The 24,385-nt window shown below is 45.6% G+C and overlaps 7 protein-coding genes across 7 annotated transcripts in view; 3 read left to right on the top strand and 4 right to left on the bottom strand.

The window, feature by feature from the left end:
• Positions 1-749: 749 nt before the first annotated feature.
• On the bottom strand, positions 750-2,627 carry BHQ10_007519 (uncharacterized protein; the record flags this gene model as incomplete). The annotated part of the gene is made up of 5 exons (XM_040880223.1): positions 750-1,184; positions 1,232-1,483; positions 2,002-2,038; positions 2,092-2,442; positions 2,509-2,627. The coding sequence occupies 5 exons, from the start codon at positions 2,625-2,627 to the stop codon at positions 750-752; spliced, it is 1,194 nt and encodes a 397-aa protein (XP_040736022.1).
• Positions 2,628-6,134: 3,507 nt separating this feature from the next.
• Positions 6,135-7,998, top strand: BHQ10_007520 (uncharacterized protein; the record flags this gene model as incomplete). The annotated part of the gene is made up of 3 exons (XM_040880225.1): positions 6,135-6,227; positions 6,277-6,794; positions 6,846-7,998. The coding sequence occupies 3 exons, from the start codon at positions 6,135-6,137 to the stop codon at positions 7,996-7,998; spliced, it is 1,764 nt and encodes a 587-aa protein (XP_040736023.1).
• Positions 7,999-11,844: 3,846 nt separating this feature from the next.
• Positions 11,845-12,534, top strand: BHQ10_007521 (uncharacterized protein; the record flags this gene model as incomplete). Its single annotated transcript, XM_040880226.1, has 1 exon — positions 11,845-12,534. One exon carries the CDS (start codon positions 11,845-11,847, stop codon positions 12,532-12,534), a length of 690 nt encoding a protein of 229 aa, XP_040736024.1.
• Positions 12,535-13,164: 630 nt separating this feature from the next.
• BHQ10_007522 (uncharacterized protein) lies at positions 13,165-14,655 on the bottom strand (the record flags this gene model as incomplete). The annotated part of the gene is made up of 2 exons (XM_040880227.1): positions 13,165-14,429; positions 14,487-14,655. 2 exons carry the CDS (start codon positions 14,653-14,655, stop codon positions 13,165-13,167), a joined length of 1,434 nt encoding a protein of 477 aa, XP_040736025.1.
• Positions 14,656-15,040: 385 nt separating this feature from the next.
• Positions 15,041-17,331, bottom strand: BHQ10_007523 (uncharacterized protein; the record flags this gene model as incomplete). The annotated part of the gene is made up of 5 exons (XM_040880228.1): positions 15,041-15,325; positions 15,377-15,415; positions 15,464-15,970; positions 16,019-16,241; positions 16,292-17,331. 5 exons carry the CDS (start codon positions 17,329-17,331, stop codon positions 15,041-15,043), a joined length of 2,094 nt encoding a protein of 697 aa, XP_040736026.1.
• Positions 17,332-19,262: 1,931 nt separating this feature from the next.
• BHQ10_007524 (uncharacterized protein) lies at positions 19,263-20,432 on the top strand (the record flags this gene model as incomplete). Its single annotated transcript, XM_040880229.1, has 2 exons — positions 19,263-19,746; positions 19,798-20,432. The coding sequence occupies 2 exons, from the start codon at positions 19,263-19,265 to the stop codon at positions 20,430-20,432; spliced, it is 1,119 nt and encodes a 372-aa protein (XP_040736027.1).
• A 2,849-nt stretch (positions 20,433-23,281) lies between these two features.
• BHQ10_007525 (uncharacterized protein) overlaps positions 23,282-24,385 on the bottom strand; it is a gene marked incomplete at both ends in the record, with an annotated part of 1,924 nt that continues 820 nt past the window's right edge. Inside the window, one exon of the mRNA XM_040880230.1 lies at positions 23,282-24,385. This exon is cut by the window's right edge and continues 37 nt beyond it. Coding sequence (XP_040736028.1) covers positions 23,282-24,385 — 1,104 coding nt within the window.

Genomic DNA, 24,385 nt, shown 5'->3' on the forward strand with positions numbered 1-24,385 from the left:
GACGAGACCCTTTCCAATCCCTCTATTGGCCCTCTACGAGACGAGACCCTTTCCAATCCCTCTATTGGCCCTCTACGAGACGAGACTCCGACTCCTCCCTCCATGATTACAGCCACAGCCTTGCTAGACAGCATCAAAGAAGAAATGATCCACATGAGAGAGCTCCAATCCCGCGACATTGTAGCTTGTATGCTTGATCACATCGAAAAGTCCCGCGACAATCGCGATCCACGATTATGGTTCTGTTCTATGCGCAGGAAGCCTAGTTTGATGGATCGTGTCCTGCATGTTTTGTACATACTTTACCACACAAATGCCTGTGGTGAGTCTGCAATCAATCATCTTGAAAGAGTTCTGAACCCAGAGGAGTCCTTCAAGGGTCTGATTCCAACGTATTGCAAAGTACATCGTCTGGACGGGCCCACTATGGAGCGTTGCATTGCGAGGGGGTGTAAGATGCAAAGTTTTGGCCATTGGCTCGGAGAGCCAGGGATCCAGATTGTGGCTGCCCCTGTGGTAACACATTTTAGTCGAATAAGCTACAGAGAAATCCAGACCGTCAGAGAAATCCAGACCGTCAGCGGTCCTCTTCGGTCACGATATACTGAAGTGCTTAAACTAGCGAAGGACTGCCACAGGTCTCAACAGCAGTGTCAAGAGAGCCTTCAATTTGTCATCCGCGCTCAGCTGAGGCGTACCAGGATCATATCCACTCGGTCCATGCATTGAGAAAAACAACTAGGGGAGTCCTATTCCTCTCCAATCAATCCCAATCCACTAGTCATAAAAGGAATTACATCTCGATCTCTATCTGCTGCGGGGCTTTCACCGCTTGTAGAGTACATCTGGCAAACAAAAATAGTCTCTTCCCGCCAGGGAAGAGAAATCTTGGTCCGAAACGGGTAAAGTGAGATCTGGCTCGGCGATGTCCCTTCCCATCGTATATCTGCATTGGAGACCTCTGTTATCAACTTATTTGGGTACGTGTTATAGATCGGCAGATGGATCGTCTTGCGCAATGGTCGAATCAGGAGGTATGCATTGTCATATACCTGAGGAGCGATCCAATAGGGTGTAACCCGGCTGGACAAACCGTCATGGGAAACATTCGGCAGATAATGAACCATTACCGGAAGACCCGCACAGCTTTCAGAGCCCAGAAGGGCATCGACGTTCGTTGCCACCTACGGAGGTCAGCCATGGGTCTAGTCTCATGGAGAAAAGAGCTTACGATATTGCCGTGATTGAGGAATTCCTGAAGTAATTTGTCCTCGGTAGTACCATAGCTAGCCCGAGCCCATTGCAGGTTGGCCTCCTGCTTTTTTGGTGCGCTAGTGAACCATCCTTCAACATTTCTGATAAGATCATCGGGCGGCTCTTCCCGATGAAGCCTGGTGTGACCTGTAATTTTATTCATGGGAATGTTCAACAATTGGGGGTCGATGGAATTGCTAGTCATGTTGAAGCGGGGAACGTGGGACGACTGATTGAGGGTAAGATTATGTAAGACTAGTCACGTGGTTTTGTCAGATGACATCTAAGCCGCCAGCAGCATCGAGGGGAAGACAAGCCTTTATACTTCGGCTCTAGGTAATATTTTTGACTGTCATCCATACATTTCAGTCAAACTAGTTCATCGCAAGTCAGATAGTCACGTCTAGGAAACTAATTGTTGAACCACATATGTCATTCGAAAAATAGCATTCAACTAGCTGGTAACCTTCCCAAGCAACTCAGGACCCGTCGGCGGTACCGGTAAGGCTCTTCTTGGTCATTCAGATTTTTCCTACAGTAGTATAAGCGAAGCGATATACATGCCGCGCAGACAAGGAATGGTGGAGAAACAGCCTGTTAGATTCTATTTCAAAACATAGCACTGAATTAATTCCAGTCCAAGATACGTCTTGTTTACCGCTATTTTATCTATTGAGTTAGTTCGATGAGCCCCTGCCTTCCTAACATCCAAAATGTCGCTTCAGCCACATCTAGAGAAAGACCCACTTCAGCACCGATCAGTTGCCAGAACGATTTTTTGAACCTGAGTTAAAGTCAGTATGAGTTGAAAGGATGATCAGCCGGAGGCAAACTTACCTTTCGTACGTATGTGCTAAAGCACGTGCTGCTTGGTCCTCCTTGGACGATGGCGTCGCGGCCAGTATCTCGTATCGTTGCTCACATTCTTGGGGAGTGTGGTTGAGGTGATTGCTCACTTCGTTCCAATCATTGCATAGTTTTTTGTGGATACGGAGTTTCATATCGTCGGCAAGTGACCATATCGATCCCCGGTTTTTGACGTCAGTCTTGTCCAGCTGGAGTTGTGGTATGTCACTTTGACTTTCACGGAGGCGTATTCCTTGAATTAGATTGCGATTCGTCTCGGCATGATTGTAAGATACCTGCGCTAGAGTCGCAAATTGCTGTTTCCAGAACTTGATCTCTTCCCTTTGTGTTACATGGTCGGTCAATCAAACTTCCGCAATTTCCGTGTCGCAAAATGTCAAAACTCACCGAAGCTGTTTGTTCTCTGTTGTCTCGCTCTCATGATCGACTATGGAATCGTCTCGTGTGTTATCATCTGTATCCTGACTGATATATTCTATACGCATCACTCTTTCAGGGGTTGTCATGGCGTCAAATCTGTTGATATGTCTCACGAACAGTTTTTCAGGACGAGTTAAGTCGAACTAATACACATATTCAGGTGAAGAAGACATGTACAGCTCAGGCGATATAAGCGGCTAAATAGTAGACAGTTCGGCTATCTCAATCATTCACAGTATAGTAAGCTAGGAATAGTAGTACATAGTGAACCGTATCATGCGGAAACAAGCTGGCTGCACCAGCAAAGAACTGGCAGAATAATCCGGGCGGGCCTAGGTTTGCATTGGGTCGCTTGATTCAGGGGCGGCGTCGCTTTCTCGACATCAAATTTAGCGGCGTGTGTATCGACGGGTCGTCTTTGAGTCAAGGCGTCGATGAATGTACGGATACGTGAGAGGATCGTTCTCTTCCGGTAGTATTCGGTGTTTCCTGTGATAATCATCAGCAGAGATTGATTGGACAAGTGAGCGTCACCTACGTGTCTCGCATTTTACAGACTTGACTGGGCGGCTAAGCTCCCCCTGAGAGATTTCTAATTCAATAACAGTCTTGACTTGGATACCTGCCATGGTCGCGCGTGTTGAAGTTTCGACAGATCAATTCGAATTTGGACTGCATTATGTACCATGTATGCGTGGTGTACTCATTTCTTTTATATATCGGTCAGGGATACGCCATGTCCACGATTCGGACGTTTATCCCAGAGCGTCAAGTAATAGTCTGGTTCCATCTAATTTAGTCTCTCCTGGTTTAAGCGAGAGATAATATGACAGCTTGATTCGAGTATACTCGAGGCATATTTAGCAACGAAACAAAGATAGAAAAATAAAGGTAGAGTCTGCCTCCTAGAATAATTTAGGATTCCATTCTTCTGATTCCCCAATGACGTTCTTTTTTATCAAGCCAAATTCTATGAACTCCCAAGAGCACATGATATTCCCCGCCCTCCATCACGTTATTATCGTCAGGTGGCAAGGAAAGAAATTCCAAAATCAAGCGTCTCCCCAATTTGAGTTCGTTCACAATTTTTAGCATTTTCTCAAAAATGTCCAGGATCACCCGACGAAAAAGGATTGCCATTTTTTATATTCGAGTTACTAGTAGCCCTTGAAGTCCTTGTAGAGTACCTACTTGTATCTGAGAATCCGTCTCCATCTTTATCTGTAGTTACGTCGGCGCGTCAGACAAGATGCGAGGGGATCTGTTGCGTTGATGGGTGCAAACGACAGCTTTTTGAGTAGTATTTATAGATATATGTGATATCAATCCAGATGTCTGATTATCAAAGTGGTAAACTGGATGTGCGACTAGGAAATTGTAGTTATCATATGGACCATCTAAGATTGTGGAGTAGCCCATCGAGTTAGATACACAAAACACTGGCATGCTAGTGCTCAACGCACAACCGGTTGACCCACCCCCCTATTTCGTTAATTGTACTTCTTTCATCATTTCCATCTTCGCCATTTCCATCTTCGTCTCGGCTTGCAAATAGTCTCGAAAGCGGAGTACCTTTGGATCAATTTCTTTGGCACGCTGCTCGGAAAGTGATAAGCACAGACGTAACTCCATCAACTGGACAACCTTGAATTCCAATTCTGGTTGAACTTTCATATAATCGAGAAAGGGTAATTCTATACTGAAGGGCTCGCAAGTTCCTGCTTCCATAAGCCTCATTATTGTCTCTCCGTTGAGATCAAAAAGGCAATMCCAGCCACATCCTACTGGCACTACTGGGTGACAGTCGAATCCATATTTTTGTAGCCAGGTTGTGACACGTGCGGCATTTTCAGAAACCCACTTTTCGGGGTTTCTTCGGCGCAGATCCACATCCGTAATACATTCACCTTCGGTGAAGGGCGAAAGCCTGAGAAGCTGTGCATGTTTTAGTGCCGCACCCGCAGAAGAGAGAGGGAAAAACTGACATGTACCACTGGTGTAGACATTGGGACTTTCGTATGAATTTGTAATGGAGAAGCGAGCGTTTATGATCAATAGACGAAGGTACAAACGAGTCTTTGCGATCGAAGCAAGACTGGAAAAGCTGAGAAACGTACTGTTCACCCAGTGGGACCCAGTCTTCGTGGAATGCAATTAACCCCGAGTTTCTGTCAGAGGATAGATGCTCGAAAGAATAGAGGGGAATCGAGTTTATATATTATCTAAATACATTCAAACCACAGAAATCAGGGTGCGGGTGGTACAAAGATGGTGGAATTGCTATTGAGTCTCGCTCTCTTGCAAATGACTTAGTGGAGGATGACACCGGTGGAGAAACGGGGCTTGCACTTTGAATCGATGAAAATAGGTCTTTCAAATCGCAGTCACTCAACAGATCGTCTTGACAAGGATCGAGAGTATCTGGTGTTGGCGGAGGCAGAGGCGGAGGCTGGGGTGAGCGGACTCTGGTCGTCTCTTTGAAAGTGCGTATACTCTCTGAATCAGGTTTGGCTCGCGTAAGACCTGCGGTATAGATTGCCCATGGCTCCACCGAATCTGACTGCAGGGGCTGGATGGTTGGTTGATTGGAGTGGACTCTCGTATTGGGCGTTGACGACAAGTTGCTATCAGCTCTAGACAGAGCCGCTGACGCTTCGGTTTTGAAAATCAGGGAAAGAATTCTTTCCCATATCCGTCTCCACCAAGTCGGCGTCGTGTCGCCAGGTCCCGTGCACTGTCTCTCCAAATCCAGATCTTCAGGCGGCAGTTTTTCTGTAATATTGTGGCAGAATAAATCCTCTGAGTGTTCCACCCCATTGTCTAGACTGTCCCCAGGCGGCCAGGCCTCTAACGCTTTCCAGTGATCTAACGAGACCGGAGGTTCGACATCCATGTTCGGGATATGCAGGGTGAAGCAAGATCAGTGATCGCTCAAGGGGCATGCAGCGTCCGTAGTGATTGAAAATTTATTGACTGGAAAAGGGTTGAGCTCGAGATCGTTAAGAAGCTTGATTGTGTCTGTCAAGTTGCGGTGACAGTAGGACAAGGCTGACGTCTATATACAATATAGATGGATCATGCATACATCATCCACCTTCAGGTGGAAGCTATGATCTGCTCCATCATTGTCCTTATCTAGTCCTATCACGTCTTCTGAGTATACGGCACTGGTATTCCTACAAATCGAACAGGTGATAAATTTCGTTCATAATGCACCAAACATGCAGTATAGCCGATAGTTGAAATTGTGCATAGAATGTCGAGTGTTGGTCCTGATCACAACCTGTAAGATCATAATTAGTCCTATGCAAAAGTCCACGGTAATTAATACCCCACGAGTCCTGTATAATATGTAGGGGCGTGCTCCAGCACTGTCCTCAACTAGCGCCAGCCAGAACCTTGTCAGATGCACTGCCCTTATGCAACTAAGCGCCTAGCAATCACACCCTACATGCAGCTTCCTAGGATTGAGCGCTTTACCAGAATAGGCCGAAAATCGCACATGTGCGATTTTCGGCCTATTCTGGTAAAKCGTTCAGAAGAGACGATTTCACAATAGCGCTGGCGGTCAAAATTCTTTCAACTGACAAAACATGGCGGAAAATATTATCCAAAGTCTGCGGGCGCTCGCAAGCAAAATTGAAGATCTCGGGGAGGGAGCAGACAGAATTATCAGTAACGATAAGGTAAGGACTTGAATTGTGTCAGGCTGAACATCGCTAATGAAGCTCGAAGGTTCTGGCATCTGATTTCCAAAAGTTGCTGAAAGTGGTACCAGCCGAATGGAAGAAATCTGGTGAGAACAGACTATTCTCACAATTGCAGAAAACGGCAAAAGACATTAGCATCAATGAGCGTCACAGGGAGGTAATTTGGAGTTGGAAAGAAACACACGAAGATTTTTGTGCGCGTCAAGCCAGGACTACCGTCGACCCTCATAATACTCTACCATTAGATGGGTTAATTGACGGGATTGAAAGTGATGATACCGAACTTATTCTCAGCTCAGTACATTGGAGACTTTCGTTGCTGGCTATTACCGTTGTGAAAGATGTTGTCTGTCAAGGTACCACTGATGATACTGAGATCACAAAATGTTTTCAATCCAATGGGCTTGTTTCAACCGGAAAGCTCTCCTATCTGAATAAAAACATGCGCCGTTGGCTGGAAGCCGGAGGGAAGTACCGAGATCTATCGCTCAAGCTTGGTGGATATGGTAGTCTGATCTATCTCCCAGATATCGGTCGCACAAAGTAGGTGTATCTATTGTATGAAGGCGAAAGGCTACTAAAGCTTCATCATAGCTACGAGAAATATTACAACCCAACGCAACAATCAGCGTTTGCTGTTATCGGCGTCCTCGCTGGATCCATTCCTCGTGCCGCTGCGCAGACTTTCAACGGGATTGATGCTCATAATGTGGTGGATGCAATCGTCCAGAGTACGATTGATAGGCTCAATGACTGCCGTTTAATTCTTATTTCGTCTGCAAATGTGGGTACACAACAATCGACACGTACCACTCGAGTTGAAAAACGTCGCGTCAAAAACCAGTCCTCTCAGACACGGAAGAGGTCTAATGAAAATAGTCAGAACACGCCTAGGTCAAAAAGAGTAGCAAATACAAATAACGACAATATTGGAGCTCGCCAATCTGAACCATCAGCCGAAGAGGTAGCTTTGGCCCTGTGGAATATCCGAGACGGTCGACCAAACCTATCGGCCAATGAGCGGTCTCTACCTGCTTACAGAAGAATTGCTTATGACTCGGCCGCAGAAGCGCAAAGGTCATACAATCCTTCGGCGAACGTTGCCGGTAGTACAACTTCGAGTACTGAAGCCGCCGAGACCACATCAGAAGTTGATGATGGGAGCAATATAATGTCATCGGAAAGGTCTTCCGTTAATTCGATGTCTAGCGAAGCTTCTCGTTATTGGATTTCAAGCTTAGCAGCGGGTTGCAACTCGCGAATTCGGCCAGTCAATAATGGGTTGTCGGCTGGACAGGCTGACTTGCTTCCTTCCACTTTCCGCAACCAGCAGGTAGCTTCCGATCCAATCCCTACTATGAGTGAGGAGCAACTATCCAGTAGACAACATCAGTATTCCTCAGCAACTGATCACGTCTTTCAGCCGGGTGTTTCGAATTTAGACTGGCAGCAGCTGAGCAATCTACAGGAAACAAGAAAGCAAGTGGAATCTGGAACGTCTCTTCACGATAACATTACTCAAGGAGATCTACCAAGAGACTCGACTCCAGCGCTGGATGATTTCCAACCTCCGGAATTCGAACTATTCCCACAAATTCCTGAATTTGATCTTTTTCCACAATCCTCTTCTCTGTTGGATTCTTCTAGCCTTCCAAACTTTGATGTTTTACCACAACTCCCTGAGTTTGACCTATTTCCAATGCTGAGTACAAGCTCAGCTCTTCCTTCTCATATCAGTCTTCCATGATTATGACGATCCAGCAATGTAATAAAGGTTGCCGGAAATAATGTCGCCTTTTTTAAATGAGGTGGGCTCTGAGTTGACGGTAAGTGCCTTTGTTGTTGCACCATCGATTATCTTAGGCTCGCCGCTAATTATCTTCACTGGTAATATAAAGCCCCCTTCTGATTTGATTCTATACGTCCCAGTCGTTTTCCATGCACGTAAATCTCTCGAGTTCTGAAGGGGTAGTGGAAGATTGTTGCGTATGCTATCAAGCCTTGTTGCGATATCACTGTTGTTGCACATAAAATTGTCTAGATCTTGCGACTGCTGCCATTCCGCTTCTTCGGAGGTGAGGAATCCCGCTAGTTTCTCCATACCGGTTTTACCGGGCTAGAATATGAACGTGTTCTTAATTAGTAAAGAGCTTGACCTTGTGAAGTTATACGTACTGCTGTATGCGATGTTGTGCTCAGACTTGCGACAAACAAGGTAATATTCCTTTTTATCTTTGCATGAGGGGTCGAGCGCGGGGCTGACTGGGCTAAGTTTAGAAATTAAGTAGGCGGTGACAGCTGACATTTAGGTAAGGTCGCAATCGTTTGGGCGGGCATCCAAGGCTGCCCGACATCGCTACCTATTTCCAATGTCTTGCCATTTGTCCTTCAGTAGAACCTCTATTTACTTGCACGATTGAGGTTAGACGCAGAACAGTAAATGTAACTATTTAAAAAGGACAGATGGTTTATACCGCTTGGTAAAATTTTATAATCTGCAGCACGGACATTCTGATACTGTTGCAAGCACTTGGGCCTTGTGTTGAAAGAGGAAGATATAAAAGTAACTTGAATTTCCTTCACAATTCGCTTGTTCTTAACCTCATCAAACCTTACATACATTACATGGTTGTGGCCATCAATACGTTATTGGTATCCAACGCTGCCAAGCGTCGTTCAGTCGCCCCGACAAAGCCTACTGTACACCACCAAGCGGCAAACTTCGTGATCTCGATAGAGTCGTCGATACCCAGGATGATAATCTTCCGGGCCGTTGTCCAACATGCCTCGGCCAAACTCCTCCAAGTTCTGAAGGTTCTGAAGGTGGATGGGTTGTATAAGATTGGTTAGCTCGCGGAATGAATCACAAAGTCAAGTGCCTGATGGCACCAATGTCTATTACCTATCATCGCTAGCGAAGTGTAGGAACTAGTTTCATGAAGATCAAGTAACGTAATCGGTAAGCGAACCGGCCATGTAAACGAGCCGGCCACCTCAAAAACGCATACAAAATGGTATTTTATAAAGCAAAAAGATTCAACATCAAGGCACATCCTGTAGCAAGTAACAAATGAACAACGCTAAGACTCCCAGCTAATTGAAGAACCTGTAAGTTCGGCGCTGAGCCGGGAAAGTCTGTGCGCTGCTGCCTACGAGAGACAGTGCTTGCCGCTTGTTACTAGTGTCGGCGCTTAAAAGCGGATCCTTTTCCCCCAGACACAACTATCAGCATGAAATCGTAGGCCTAATTCCCTCTTGATGGACCGTTACAGTCAAGAAACCGGTCTCAAGCCGGGGTACAGGTAAATCTTGGCCCAAAGGTGAGATATGGAAACAATGGAGTTAGCGGTTTTGTTGGCCCCTTTCTGTACGCGTCTCATGCACCAAAAACAGTAATTAATGGACGGTCTTAGCCAATCACTTTATCGGCACAAACTGCCAGCCACACCTCGTATCTGTAGCCCACCAATCAAGTAGATGGCCTAGCCGCATACAAGTATGTCTACAGGACTTAGCACAATCTCGAAGGCCGACTTCTATGGCTTCATGTCGGGTGCAGGATGCATACCATAGACGAATCACATATAGACATTACCACCCCATACGACACAATCTTTACAGGGAATAGGCAGGTGGCGTTTTAAATCGGACTGTCAAACGAGGAGCTATACTTGGAATGTCTGCCTAGAGTGCAGAATAAATCAATACTATGATGATCTCGGAGACTATAAAGGTTCTAAGATATCTTAGAGTAGACAACAATCATCCTTTCCAAATCATTCGCAAATTACCAAGAAACAAAATTTGCGGGCATTATCTAAATATCTATATTTCATACCTGCGTAGGTACGTTGCCCTTAAATCATCATATGCTTAGCCAATTCAAATTTCTAGGAATCAGAAGTCATATCAACTAGTTTTCAATATGTGTTATATTGAAAACCCTGCTCCCGTGTACTTCTCCAGGTGCAAGCATACTAAAGATGTCCCTCCCGAGCCAAAGGTCCATCTATGTCCTGCAGCGCTACAGCGGTCACCCCCTTCATCCTGTCCTGACCCTCCTAAGCCTTCCTCCAAGGCATCAAGCACGAACCGTCTCCATCTCTGTCCCGATTGTCGATAGAACTAATAACACTTGAGAGTTATATGGATACTGGGCATGGTGGGGTACTGGTGCAAGTTCGGTGCCTGCTATTCAGATTCTTAACAAGCAATTGTTGGGAAGGGGCCGTGCGACTTCGTTTACCTCTAGAAGTGAACTTGTGTGTGAACTTGTGGTTCAAATCAAGGATTGGAGAAAGGTCACTCATTTGCAATGTATCTTCTGTACTTGAATAGTTGATATTTCATTACTTCTTTGCTACTAGGTATTCTCCTAACTTTGAGGTGGAGTGAAAATCAAAATGGGACACATAATGTATTGTATTATGTGTTTATCAAAGAATCAACCTCTGGCATAGACTGCCACAAATAATAGTGCAGGTGTCATGGGCCTGGATCCATCTTCATTCTAACAGCACTACGTAATGGTGTGTCGAGATACGTGTGACAATTGTCGATCGATGTTTCGGAAGGTTGTTAATGTCACTAGCATGGAAGAGATTACTCGTGCAGCCTGGTGTCTGTATGATTTAGAATGCCTTGCTGACTCTCACTGTTGTATTCAAGTGACTCATGTCAATATGTTTAGTCCTCCGCGTTCCGTGTACTTTGTATATACTTTATAGGTACTAGTACTCTGATGTCCAAGATCCATCAAGTATATAATCCGGTATCCAATCATAATCTTCCCTAAGATATACTTCGTAATTTCCAGTATATCGTTGATCACGTGACTTCACCAATCCAATCATCTCATTTCCTGAACGCTTTCTCCCATCGTTCCTCCTAACTTCTTTCTTATATAGCGTAGCTCGTAACAAAATCGCTGTGCGCGCTAACTTACTTTGCAGTCAATGGGATTTTTGGCAAATCCTTGTAACGAAGACAAGTCGATATCCAATGAGAGCGCACGAGTGACTTCATGCGCTGTAATCACCATGTCATGAAGGTTTAATGACAGGATTACTTTACCGCTATCCCGTATGGGGTGAAGCTAGTGGATAGCCCCACAGATGAGCTTAGTAATAGCTAAATTGGGTTAGTTAACTAAAGCAATCGAAGTTGTTCCGCCGTTTGTCCTTGCATATTCCACTGCACATTCTTCCTCTCTTCAGTAACGATCATGGTATTCTCCATAATCCGTATCTGGCTAAACGATATAACTTGGCCTTTCGCAACCAATGAGTCGCACCAGTTAAAGGTAAGCTTGATTCTGTTTTCTGTTGCTCTTGCTTCGGTTTGAAATATCGCAAGATTACAGCTCGTTAACACACGCTCCCTTCAGAAAAATAAAACGGAATCCGAATTATGTCTTAATGCTCACGCTTCTCGAACGGACGGACGGAGTCAAGGTGCTCAATCCCAAATGGACAACATAGACCCGGCAGATGTGCTTGGACAATCTCACGGTTCTCAACCTTCTTCGTCTCTCCATGATCCTTACCTTGGTCTTCCAGTAATTGGGAGCGGTATGACGGGGATAATTCTCAAAATGGGGGAGGACCGTGCTGTCAAGAAAGCCAAACAATATGAACCTGGGGAGCTCCAAGAGGGTGATGTCGAATATATAAACAAAATAAACCAGCAGACCCTGGCGAATGAGATTCAAGTCTTTGAACGCCTGGGCAGATTTGAGGGGATTATTCCATTTTTTCAAACATCACAATATGGGATTGAGCTAGCCCTTGCACAAGGAGATCTTGAGTCGTACCTAGAGACCTACCCAGAGCCCGAGGATTGTCTGAAAACTAGCTGGATGTTGAGCCTTATTAACACTTTCGCACATGTCCACTCTCACAATGTATTTGTGGATGAGATTGCTCTGCGCAATATTTTGATACTGGATGAGCAACCTAAACTTGCAGATTTCGGACAATCTATTTTATTACCACCTGATATCGACATCACTTCTGCAAATGAAAATGACTTGAATGTTCGGATTGAGATACTTCATGTTGGTTGGCTTCTTTATTCTATTGCATCATGGCATGTCTATAATTACTATTTCTTCAGCCCCGAGAATCCTGACCTCTGTTGGCCTGAAGCGGGTTCATTTCCAGACGTTGATGATTTTCAATGGGGTAAAATAATCAAGAAGTGTTGGCACGGCGAATACACGAGTATGGATGCTGTGAGAGATGAGGCTGATCAATTGCTCTCGCAACTAGGGGCGTGCGACTAGAGTACGTGAATAAACCTATCACTATGTATAACTGCAAACTTAATCAACTACGAGGAAGGGTGGGAGGTTCCTGCAAATTAATCCTTTAATTGCCTAGCTGTTGAAAAATACTTTTACTTTCTAAGCAAGCCAGTATCTTGAATAGCATCTTAAGATACAGGATTTGTGTCAATCATGCGCTCAAGCTTCTCAACATCATACCTTTCCACTCTATAAATCAGATGGAACTATACGTAGTAGTGCAAGCATCCAACCGGTATATAGTTAATCCGTGCGAAAATTGATTTCTTATTTTCAGATTCCCTTATCATGCGCGAATGATTACAACTGCGGCTATGCTCTGTCTTGGAGACTTGGAAATTCAAGAAGTCTGTGGAGGAGTTCATCGATTCGAGAATGTGCTTTCAAATGACGCGGCAGCCATATATTCTTACCAATGTGGCAAGAGTACGTTGGTAGATCTCGACGACTCCACGTTGCGGAAGATCAGTGTTAGTGTTATTTGTAAGCAGCAGTGGCGATACATTCAAGGATTAGTTACACAATGTCAATTTGTCATTTCGAGTCCCTAGCAATAGGCCTATGGTAATTTCATTTCGGCTTCTCACTTAATAATCGATCTAACATTTTCTATTCTCGTGCTTTCAGCTGTTCTATTTGAATGAGAAACTCTCTTCTCTGTTCTTCGAGTTGAGCGAGGACCAACTTGTGTTCCTCGCGTAAACCTTGGATCGTGCTACGCAGCTCTGCATGCCCTCGACTCCGCACCGATGGAGCGCGACTATTAACACGTCGTTCTCGAGATCCGGAGACTTGAGAGCCAATTCTCTGTTCGTCATCGTTCTCATATTCAGTATCTTGGACATCGGGGATTTTGTCCAAAAGATCATTCAATCGCTTGATATGAATGGGAAGAAATCGACGGTTGACATTCACCACGAAACGAAAACACGCCCATCTATCTTTCTCTGACCAAATATTGAATCGTGATAACGGCCGCCGGTAGTATTCAATCTTGTCTCCGGTAATCTCAGGATAGTATGCGTAGATTCGCACGTCCTCTGAGTCGTGTGAAATTGAGAATCCAAGAATCCTTTGGTTTACTTCTTCCAGACACCCGGCAGCTCGCGCCAGTGTAACAATAGCGCGAAGGGCAATGCACATGCTGTGCATGTTCTGGCGATCTGCAAAATCCAGCGCTTGGTTGCCGCATTTGACTTCCGCCGCAAAGTAAGGAAAATACATGTCATCTCGCACGGCATACATCGACTTTGCATCTGGCTTGACTCCAAGCTTCTGTCGCTGTAGTTCCGAGAAGGTCGACCACTTCAAACCCCAAGCATGATCCGGCTGCGGCTTTGGTCCATGAATGGGCTCTGTCTTTAACCACAGATCGTTATAACCGTCAATGACATTTTCCGATCCTTCCCGTTCTCGAAAGTATCGAATCTCGGCGGAAGGCATAAGGAGGGAATGTAAGTGTAGCGTGACTAGCGCTTCCGACCGACCCTGCAGGGCATTGCGAAAGTCTTGGGCATATTTGTCCTCGAAAAGAGTGCCAGAGGGGACATCAATCGGCTGGCTGAAGAGTTGTTCGCATAGCCTGGCATCTTCGTCGATGGGACCAGCTCTCGACGGACGCATAAAACAGCCCTTCTGCTCGAGTATTGGAACATAGCTGACATCCTTATAGGCCGACGTGCTTGCTTCCGAGATTGATCGGCGCCTGCCACGATAAGTATCGGTTGAATCGGATCGCGACCGCTTGGACGGAGACTGGCTCATATCTTCTAACTCAACCACTTGTAGCTCATCTACTTTATCGATCCAATCCAATATTCTGTTGTCAAGCTCGGAAGACAATTTCGTGGGTACATTCGTCGTATGTTCGCAGCCTAGATCAATTAATTTATGAGTCAGCCACTTGTCATAAAATGGGAGAAAGCACTCACTAGTAAGTCGATTTTCGGGACCTTGTGATAGCGGCGATGGTGGCGGTTGTGGTTGAATTTGCTTCTGTTGTTCGTTCAGGTCCGTATCCGACAAACTACGCTGACACTGACGCTTGACGGAATTTTTCTCATTGCTGCTATCATCCTTAGAGTCAAATTTCCTTTTCATAGTCACAAGATAGTAGGAAACGAGTGGTTATGTGGAATAGTCATGACTGAAACATTTGAGAAAGCAGATTGTTTGGAGGACGAAACGGAGCTGCTATTTGAGTGGAGGGTGATCGTCGAACGTTGGCGCCAATGGCTTCCTTGGCGCCTGACCGCAGCTTGGTACCCCTGGTTGGCCGGCCTCGATGTTGAACATGAAATCACGTGATACAGACCGTCACAACCAGCCATACAATCCGTTACAATATCGCCCCATTAAGGGGATCTCCTTTTTGGTAAAGCGGTATTTTAGGTCTGACACTCGACTGTGATCACGTGTGCAGACTACTAGGTTCGAGCTGGCTTGAGTCACGTGAATCCCTCTGGACTAGAATCGAAAAGTATATTCAATCGACACATATCATATCCACGCAGCCCTGCTTGGACCTTTCCTCGCCAAGGAAATCTGGCATTGATGCATCATTCGTGGCTCGACAACCGCGGCTTCGGCTGTATTTTTGCATAGCGTTCGAATCAATACAAGCGGTAAGACTGTTGACGATATCTAACTGTATGCGTCCGGAATCCAGCACGGTATCCCACGACCCGATATCAAAACCATTGCATCGTTTTCTGAAAGCCCATATCACTCGAGCTCCACAACTCCAGTTGTCGCTCTGTTGCGGTGTAGGCTATCTAAGTCAGCTGCCAGTCAATCAACCAAACCGAAGTAATAAGCCTACCATTTCAATATAGCGGTATCCTAAATGATTAAACTCATCCTACTACGTTGTTAGAAATGCTTCTGTCGTCTTCAATGCTGAACATACCTCAACCAGAGTGGCAACTTTCGTCTTTTCCGTGCCGTTGATAACGGTCGGCTCTGCCATTGAGTCATAATGGCGGATCACTTTTTCACCATCATCGATCTCAAGTAACGTGAAATGAGAATTTATGTGGTGGACGGGAGTGTAGAAAGTTAGGGGGACAGTGCCTTCTGCTTTTCTACGAAGCTCAACCATTTCCTTTGCCCAAGCGCTAAAGGGCTTTTTTATTGATCTCATTCGCTCGTGCCTTCCGATGTCGTTCACCGGAATGCTCTCGCGAAAATGCACCCACGCTGGCCGGTCTGCTATATGCATAGCTACCTTGATGACCCAGCAGTCGAGCCATTGCCCGGGTCGTAAGGCATAAAAGATATCGGCTGGTAGTTTGAGGCTATGATCGATAATGAATGTATCGTGGTCACTTAACGTCTGCTTCTTAAATACCTCCTTACTGACCCGACTGATTAGTTGAGTATATGCGGCATTCAGTGCGCCGTCCGAAAGCGATTCCTGGCCACTGTCAGCTCTATCTGGGAGTTAAGATGGTGGGGTTCTCACGTGTTCCAAAGCATATTTTACCATCAATTCCTGAAGCTCTTCATTGGAGACCAGATGGTGTTGTCCCAAAGAATCGTACAAGGCTTCCGGGTCAGTCGAGCCACTACGTACCAGCAGTTCCAACTGCGGAGTAAGAGTCTGAAACAGAGCCATCCATCGAGAGTCTGCTTTAAAGTTTAGAAGCAGCTGATTAAATTCAGGCTCTTTTCTCTTGGTGTATTTCCTAAATGCAAGGTAAGCATATAAACATAATATGGTCTCCCTGATACTGACCAGATACTGGAGCTCAAGATGATTCCCAGCCCGAGTTCCTTGACCAACAGGCGCACCCTCTTCCCTCGAGAGAATTGGTTACTAATGGCTTTTCTTTTGCTAGGTTCATTGGTGATACGGCCGAGCACATGCATTGCTGCCCCTTTCTCATCCACAGGCTTTTTCTGCTTGGTGAGGACCGTTCGCTTTGCTACCTCAATCTGACCGTCGTACCATTTTGAGGCGCCCATATGTTCTAGCATATTGAAGACGATACATCGACGACTTGTGGCCGATCCTTTCTCCAACACCTCCAACCACGCTTTTCCATCTGACCAATGACTGGCTTCGGGTTCGCTGAACGGGCCCTGATCAGTGTGAAGACTTTGCAGGATTTTCTGATGGACGGTGCGCGGCAGGTCGTCTGGGTGTTTCTTAAGCAGGCTGACATTGTTGACGATCTCAGAGAGTGTGTCGTTGAAAGACATATCCTTAGTGATATCTTTTTGGGGCGTAGGTGGCGGCACAGTCTGCTCCCGGTTCGAGAGTATCGGCGTTGTGCTGCTATACATATTCTCAGGTTCAAGGACATCTTGATGCGCGGCAAGTAGCGTGAAGTCTGACCTGCTCTCGCGCCGAGACTCAGATTTACTTCCAGTCGTGTCAACACGGACCACAGGATCCAGCGCATGCTCGGTTTCATGTTCCAGAACCACAGTCTCAGGGACCACGGACTCAACGCGATGCCTCTTCTTTTGGTAACTCGGCCGATAGGATGGATCGTGTCTCGGTTTCCGTTTCAAAGATGAACGAAGAGACGGATCCGGGATTTTTTCCCGGATTGTTGCAGCGATGACTTCTGCAACAGCTGGTGCATCTTGACAAAGTCGATGGATAGAGTCACGGAACTGCTCTGTCAGCAAGTCTCTCAGGTGGTGATCTAACTCAGACACACTCTCCACGCCCTTCATTTCTGGCGCAGTCACCATGTCAGCCAGCTTCAGGAGTTTCTCGGCGAGCCCATAGAGCCACTGTCGCGGGCTGGCGGTAGCGAGGTCCATGATTGAAGAAATTTTGCTTCCCTGAGGAATTGTCAAAGTTGAGAGAGAAATAAAGGGAAGAGAAAGCAGATGGGCGGACAGGCGCCTCTTTATAGCCGTACGAGCCGGGATTTCAGCATCCCAGGATGCCGAAATCCTAATCCGGTGGTAGCCATAGCGAATCAGGATTTCAGCTGGTGGCACGAAAGCCAGGAGAGCACCAGTAGTGTTTCGCAGTTAATTTGTACCATGACAATTCAGGCATGGACGTGTCAGGCTAAACTTCGAGGCGCACTTGAGACCAGTCAATTTCTGCTTTGGGTTATGGTGATTCACTCCGCCCCTTTGTGTCAGCGTTTACATTTGAGTCAGACCAGCAGCATACGGCTCATTATCGGCTGAGAACGCTTAAACGATGTACGTCCACTCTATTCCTGCTCCTGAAATGGACTATCTATTGAGGAAGTCATCTGGATTCGGACGAACGTGAAAATCAAGAATGAATATAGCTATAGAGAATTAAAGAGGATGAAGGGCTTGGATTAATCTACTTATAGCACAACCTTTATGAGGAAGTAGGGTATATTGTGAAAAAATAGTTATAATCTAGTGTAGCAAGGCATATTCTGAGTCCCAAGTAGATAAAGGTCTACCCTAATTCTCCTGTTGAATTTTGTGATTATCCTCCTTGAAGTAATTTCGTATCTATAGAGTCATCGCTCATATATAATGTCCTCAAGCAATCATTGCAACCATTCCGGTCAGATCATAGGTTCTCAAAACTGTGAACACAACGTTTACAGAATAGGTTTCCTTTTTGCCACTTATGTGGAGATGCAAACATATTAGAACTCATTTCATAGGATCATAGTATACTGATAAATTTTCTTGAAACACTAGTGCGCTTCTCTTGTCTAAATGAAGAACAACTCCACTACTGAAACTATGTATCAAACTATCAGCTAAATTACTCATGATTTATTCGAGAGTGTGATCATAATGACTTTTTTCTCTATCTTTACTACCTTCTCGCTGACATTCGTCAGCATAGCACTAGCAAGTAGAGCACAGAATGTCACTATAATCGTGGAGCTACCAACTTTCGTGAGACCTCGACCCGCTAAATTAGGCAAAATCCGGCGTTGAGTGCACGTTGGAGTCTTCCACCGAATGTCCATCCTCGATTCGTTCTGGCATACCAAAGGCGAAGTTTCTATTGGCGTTCTTCTAACGAGGCGTCTCATCGTGCTAAAAGGGACCCAATCCTGTTTTGACATTTACGCTAATGTGGCAGAAGCGTACTATGTTTGTTCAAGGCGTGTCACCATAATTAACAGCCTAATTCCAATTACATAGACGGTGATTTCTCGTCCAGTAAAAGATTTGATAACTTAAACCTCCAGAATTTGATCATTCTTGAAGGTTGTCATTTAAGAAGTGCCCGTATTGTAAGATGGATTGTGGGTCTTCCAGCTGGCTCCAGTAGCTTAAAACGACTTCAGAGCTTTCGTGAGTAGACACACTGCTGCGGGTTTTGCCACTTCGGGTGGAGACTAGTCTAGAACTCTCTACTTCAAACATTAATCCGCTTGTGTTTCTTTGCTAAGATGTCGTTTGAGTCATCTGTGAAATGCATTCTCCGGGGGAAGCAACTTTAGTCCTGTTTTCAGTTCCCCATACACGTGTATATAAGAGGACCGTTCCCAGTCGTCCGTTCAGTTATTTCCCTCGCTCGGTTAGAAGAATAACTAGAAAATACAGCATGTTCTATCTTCAAACATGGGGTATATTTCTGTATATTGCCATACATTCACTCGCTCCTGCTGATATGGCTCACCACAGCCATCGACATGGCCATCGAGTGTTAGCACGGCAGTCGATCCGCGTATCACCAGTAGGAATCGGGATAGCGACGAACTACAGTTCCAGTGTTCCCGTCACAACTGGAAGCGATGGGTATGATAAATTCAACCCCTCGATGCAAGTTCATCAATAACATGAGCAGCCTGATCGGCTTGATTGAAATAGGCTCACCGGGACAAATCGTGGATGTGCAGTTCGATACTACATTTAGCGGAGTTCTAGTCCAGTCAACCTTTGAGGGACCAGCGATAGGTGGTAGTCCAGTGTATAACTGCAGCGCATCCACGTCGTGCGTGCTGATTGTCCGACAAGACAACTATGATCTCCCTATCCAAGAGTACCAGTTCGGGGATGGCGTTGTGGCTTGGGCGAATCCTGGGACTGAGACTTTCAATGTTGGCGGGGKACTTTATCCCGATATTGGCTTTGGCCAGCTCCACGATTATGATCTTATGAATAGTGGTCAGAGTCTGCCTTTTGGTGGAGCAAGTGGTGTTATTGGTTTCAACGTAAACCCGTTGCAGGCTTCTGGACAAGCTGGTTTTATGTCTGCGATCAGCGATCAAGTGACAGGTGAGTTTCAGATTAAAAGCCTAGATGACTGTGGATTGATAATCAACATAGAATGGAAACGTTCCATTGACTTGTTCCGTGAAAGGAACAATGGCACGTGGACTTTAGGACTCCCTAATAATTTAGGCAATGCCGCTGATATCGCGTGGGTGACACGGAATGATAATCAACCCACATGGAGTGTCAATATCACTGCAATATCGGCCGGTAAGATGGGGACGCCTCCAATTTCGACGTGGTCTGCAACTATTTCGACTCAAGAACAGTCATTCGTTTGGCCGCAGAAGCTCTTAGACTGGTATTTTACGGGAATCGACGCTACTTGGTCTGCGGCAGACAATACATATCGCTATCCATGCAATACAACCCTGCCTGACTTCACCTTCCGCCTTGGCAATGGCACGTTTACGATTCCGAGTACTTATATGCCATATCAGCGCGATATTACCGGTACCACATGTATTACGATAGCCACAGGAGACAACTCCACAGAGTCAAACCATGAATATTCTTTTGGTACTTGGTGGGCGCAACTGGGGGTATTGATTCTTGACTACGAGAGTTCTCAGGTAGGATTCATGAATAAGTCGTCACCTCTGCCAATTTTTGACCTTTCGTCGCTTGAGGTGTCGCTACAGACCGCTTGCCGACAATTATTAAACTCTCCCTTCATTCATTCTGAATAAATCTGGTGGCACTTCTCTATATGTATAACAACCTCAATGCTTCACGTCTCCTGTCCTCATGCATTGCAACAAGGTGTCATCCAAACCCCGTGAAGCGAATCTCTCCGCTGAAAAATTGCTCTATTTGATAGATTTATTCTTACCAACTTCGAATTGACTTCTATGTACCTACTTGACCTGAAATCCATGGTTCGAAGGGGCCGCTCCGGAGCGTAATGTCTAGGTAGTGTGCAAGCTGGCATAGTCTAACCACGGAAATGGGTGTCACAGCCCAGACCCCGCGGGTCCGTTCTTGGAGTCAGGCAGCGTAAACCTACTGTGTAGTCTTTGTTCGCACTATATTGCCGGTTTCGGCAATTAGGATGTGAGCACTGATATCAGCTTGCATAATATTTTCGATCGTTCTGAGTTTAGTAGCTTATTTTCTTTGTTTGTTCTGACCCACAATGCCCAATCAGGGCACGTTGCATTGTTGAACATTTGCAAGACTGCCCCACTCGATGGGAATAGCCCATCAGCTGGTTATTCCCGGAATGACTGTATAAGGTATATCAGAACAGCTGCACCTGCAGCGACCCAAACAGACTTTTATTCACACATCCTCCGATCACAATCTGGCGTTTCCTTTATCATGCCACACTCGATAGAAAAATCACATAAGATGCAAATCATGGATCATGACGACCAGTTCTTTACAGAAAATCATTACAGAGATTGATCGTGTGACTTATGAAATCAAATGGTAAGCTTTAAACCCAATCTAGCTGATGCGATGGCTGATAAACCAAGTCCTAAGTGCAAACAACAAATTTCAGGCAAGTGTTTCCAGAACGAACACTTCGACTGGTGCGTCAAACACCGGAAAATGGCTATCGCGGATCACGATGTCTGTACCCATCCAGAGGCACAGCGTAGCGCTTGCAGTATTGCAATGTGGGTGGATTCCGTATATCTCGCTCATGACCGTATTTGAGTACACTATACACAGCGGCGGCTTGCAGCCGCGTTATCCTTACCGTACCGAAGATGACGGGGGGAATGAAACCGATAGGCTACTTGCATAAACAAACGACTGAGGCAAACGACTTAAAGAGAAATGTCTCAGACGCTCGGAGAGTATGTGTGGTTGCTGGGAACTTTAAGCTCTATATGTGAAATAGAGCTCTATGGCGACGAACTCGCTTAGTTTGTCAATTCTGTTCATGTTTCATGGTCAATCAACTAAAAGTTTCCACATATATATCGTGTAGCTTCCGTCCATCTGACAACATCAGCGGACAGGAGACAGGCATTGATTACAATCGATCCACCCTTACGAAGCCCACATCATGAATGCGCATTGTTCGGTCGAAGAATATCAGCGGTTCCTGGTAGACTTGTACGAGACCCTCGAACAGCAGCTGAGAGAAGCAAAAAGTGAGGAACTGTGCACCTGATTTATGAAGTAAGCTAAAGGAAAGAGGTGCAGGACCAGCCAATGTACAGCAGAAAGCACTATGTCAATGCTGTCATGTCACACTGAAAAGTGAAGACAATACTCTTCTTACCATCTGTCTACCATCCATTGACAGCTCTTTGCGTGCGGAAGTCCATGATGGTGAAGTTGTTTTGATCCTAGGCAAGATTGCATCCGGTTTGAGTCAGGCCTCACAGTGATCGATTTTTGTGAATAACCTGCCATTCGATTTCCCATGGAATGGGTGGAATAAGGACACAAGGGGTGGATGGATCATGTAATCTCATGGATATGGATTTGTGAACCTTCCCGCCACTCGTCTCCACCAGGCGCAGTAGCTGAAATCGACTTCATGTCAAAAATATGATTTCTGTATGAGTATGAGACAGGCTGAAGTACATTCTACGCTTACGCTTTGGCATTGCTTCCACTTTTGCGGAGGTTCTGCCTGATCAATGGTTATTTGCGTTGGGCCAATTTCTCTTTCCTTGTCTCTTTTTGCCACTTCCACGTGGAGACCCAAGGTTGGACTACGACTTAGTGCGCTGCCTAATGAATTGCGGGTTAGTTCACGTTACAACGTACGAGCAAACAACAAATTCTGTCAAATCAAAGTTGCAATTTGATCATGTAACAAATTTCGTGAGATATGAAGATGCGCTCGGATGCTCTCAATGAGCTCGATGAGGCTACATCTTACTCAAACTTTTCTACTACACTCGTTTGCTTTGTCAATGGTCAGGTATGATGCGACAGGTCATATTATGTTCGATTCTGGCCAATGAAAGGTAGATCTGCTACTTCCTGCTGTTCAGAGATACTGGGACATCCTTCTGGAACCTGATCAGTGTCTCGGAAGAGTGGCCGAATTACGTGAGCTCGCAGCGTTTGTGAAGCATGAGAGTGCCCATAACCCACCCCCCCNCCCCCCCCCCTTCTTCCCAGCAATGATTCCAGCTAAACCATCATCAATATGGAGTCTGACTGTGTGAAGAGAGGCTTCATACGTTTTCTAGCTGTAATACTTCAGCTGGAAGGTCCATCAGGTTCTTCTTTGTATAATCTCCATTGTTCGCGCCCGATACCATGGTCGATCGAAACAATTGAGATATCTCATGAAACATGTATCTGTAATTCCGAGAAGAAAATCTTTGGGTACAACGATCGCAGATAAAAACAGCCGTGTGTAGATTCGGGCACAGAGTTTTCTAACAGGCCTAGGGTAGGGGGGACTGTGGGCCTGTGGACCTCCACTGGCAGATGAGCAAGCTTCTGAAATTAGTAACTATAAACGGCATGAAAAGAAGCAGCTGTGAGATATTCAGAAACGAGAAACAAATATTTCGCTGGACACACGAATATCCCATCATAGGGTGCATGGCATAGAAGACGATTATATAAGCATTCTGTTTTCAACCCGGAGTAAACCACCTAAAATTTTATATATCTCCCCATTATCTCCATTCCACGCCCGCAGCACGTCTTGTGTGATCTCGATTTCCTCTCGACGTAGCAGCATAAGGAGCCGCATCACCTTCTCGCCGCTTTCCAAGTTAGCTGCTACCGCCTTTACAACGTCTGACGTAATTCTGATTTCCTCTCCTCGTTTATTGAGCAGGAGCATCATCACTTCGGGGCCACTACCTCGGTTTCCTGCAGCTGCCATCAATACATCTGGCGTAATCTTGATATTGTCTCCTCGTTGCTCAAGGAGGATCCTCATCACATTTGGACCACATCCTCGATTTCGTGCTGCTAGTTTAATCACATCTGGTGTAATCTTGTGTTCATTTCCTATCTCACTGAGAAGGAAATCCATTATCTCCCTTGCACTTCTTGAATTTCCTGCCGCTGCCTCGAGTAAGTCTGTTGAAACATCCACCTCTTGTTCACCAATAAAATGTCTCATTGCTTTCTCGTCGAGTAACCTAGCAATGACCTGAACCTTACATGAAATCGACTGGATTTGCCAGTCTTGGCGCTCGAGAAAGAGCCTAATTATTTGCTCTCCACTTTCCTGGTTACGAATTGCTGCTCTGATCACGTCTGATGTAATCTGCATCTCTTCCTCTCGTTCATCAAGAAGCAGCGTGATCACCTTTTTGCCACGTCGTTCATTTCCTGCTGCTGCCTCCAGTACATCTGGGGTAATCTTGAACTCCTCTCCTCGCTCATTGAGAAGCAGTCTCATTATTCTTTCTCCATATCTATCATTGCCTGCTGCTGCCTGTACTACAGATTGAGTGATCCGGAATTCTTCTCCTCGTTCTGTGAGAAGTAGTTTCATCACTGCTTCACCACATCCCTCATTCGATGCTGCTACCCGTACCACATCTTCAGTAATCTGAAACTCCTCTCCTCGCTCATTGAGAAGCAGTCTYATTATTCTTTCTCCATATCCATCATTGCCTGCKGCTGCTAGCACCACATCCGGAGTGATCTTGAACTCCTCTCCTCGCTCATTGAGAAGCAGTCTTATTATTCTTTCTCCATATCC

This window comes from Talaromyces amestolkiae, assembly GCF_001896365.1.
Source record: "Talaromyces amestolkiae strain CIB chromosome Unknown scaffold15.1, whole genome shotgun sequence".
NCBI lineage: Eukaryota > Fungi > Ascomycota > Eurotiomycetes > Eurotiales > Trichocomaceae > Talaromyces > Talaromyces amestolkiae.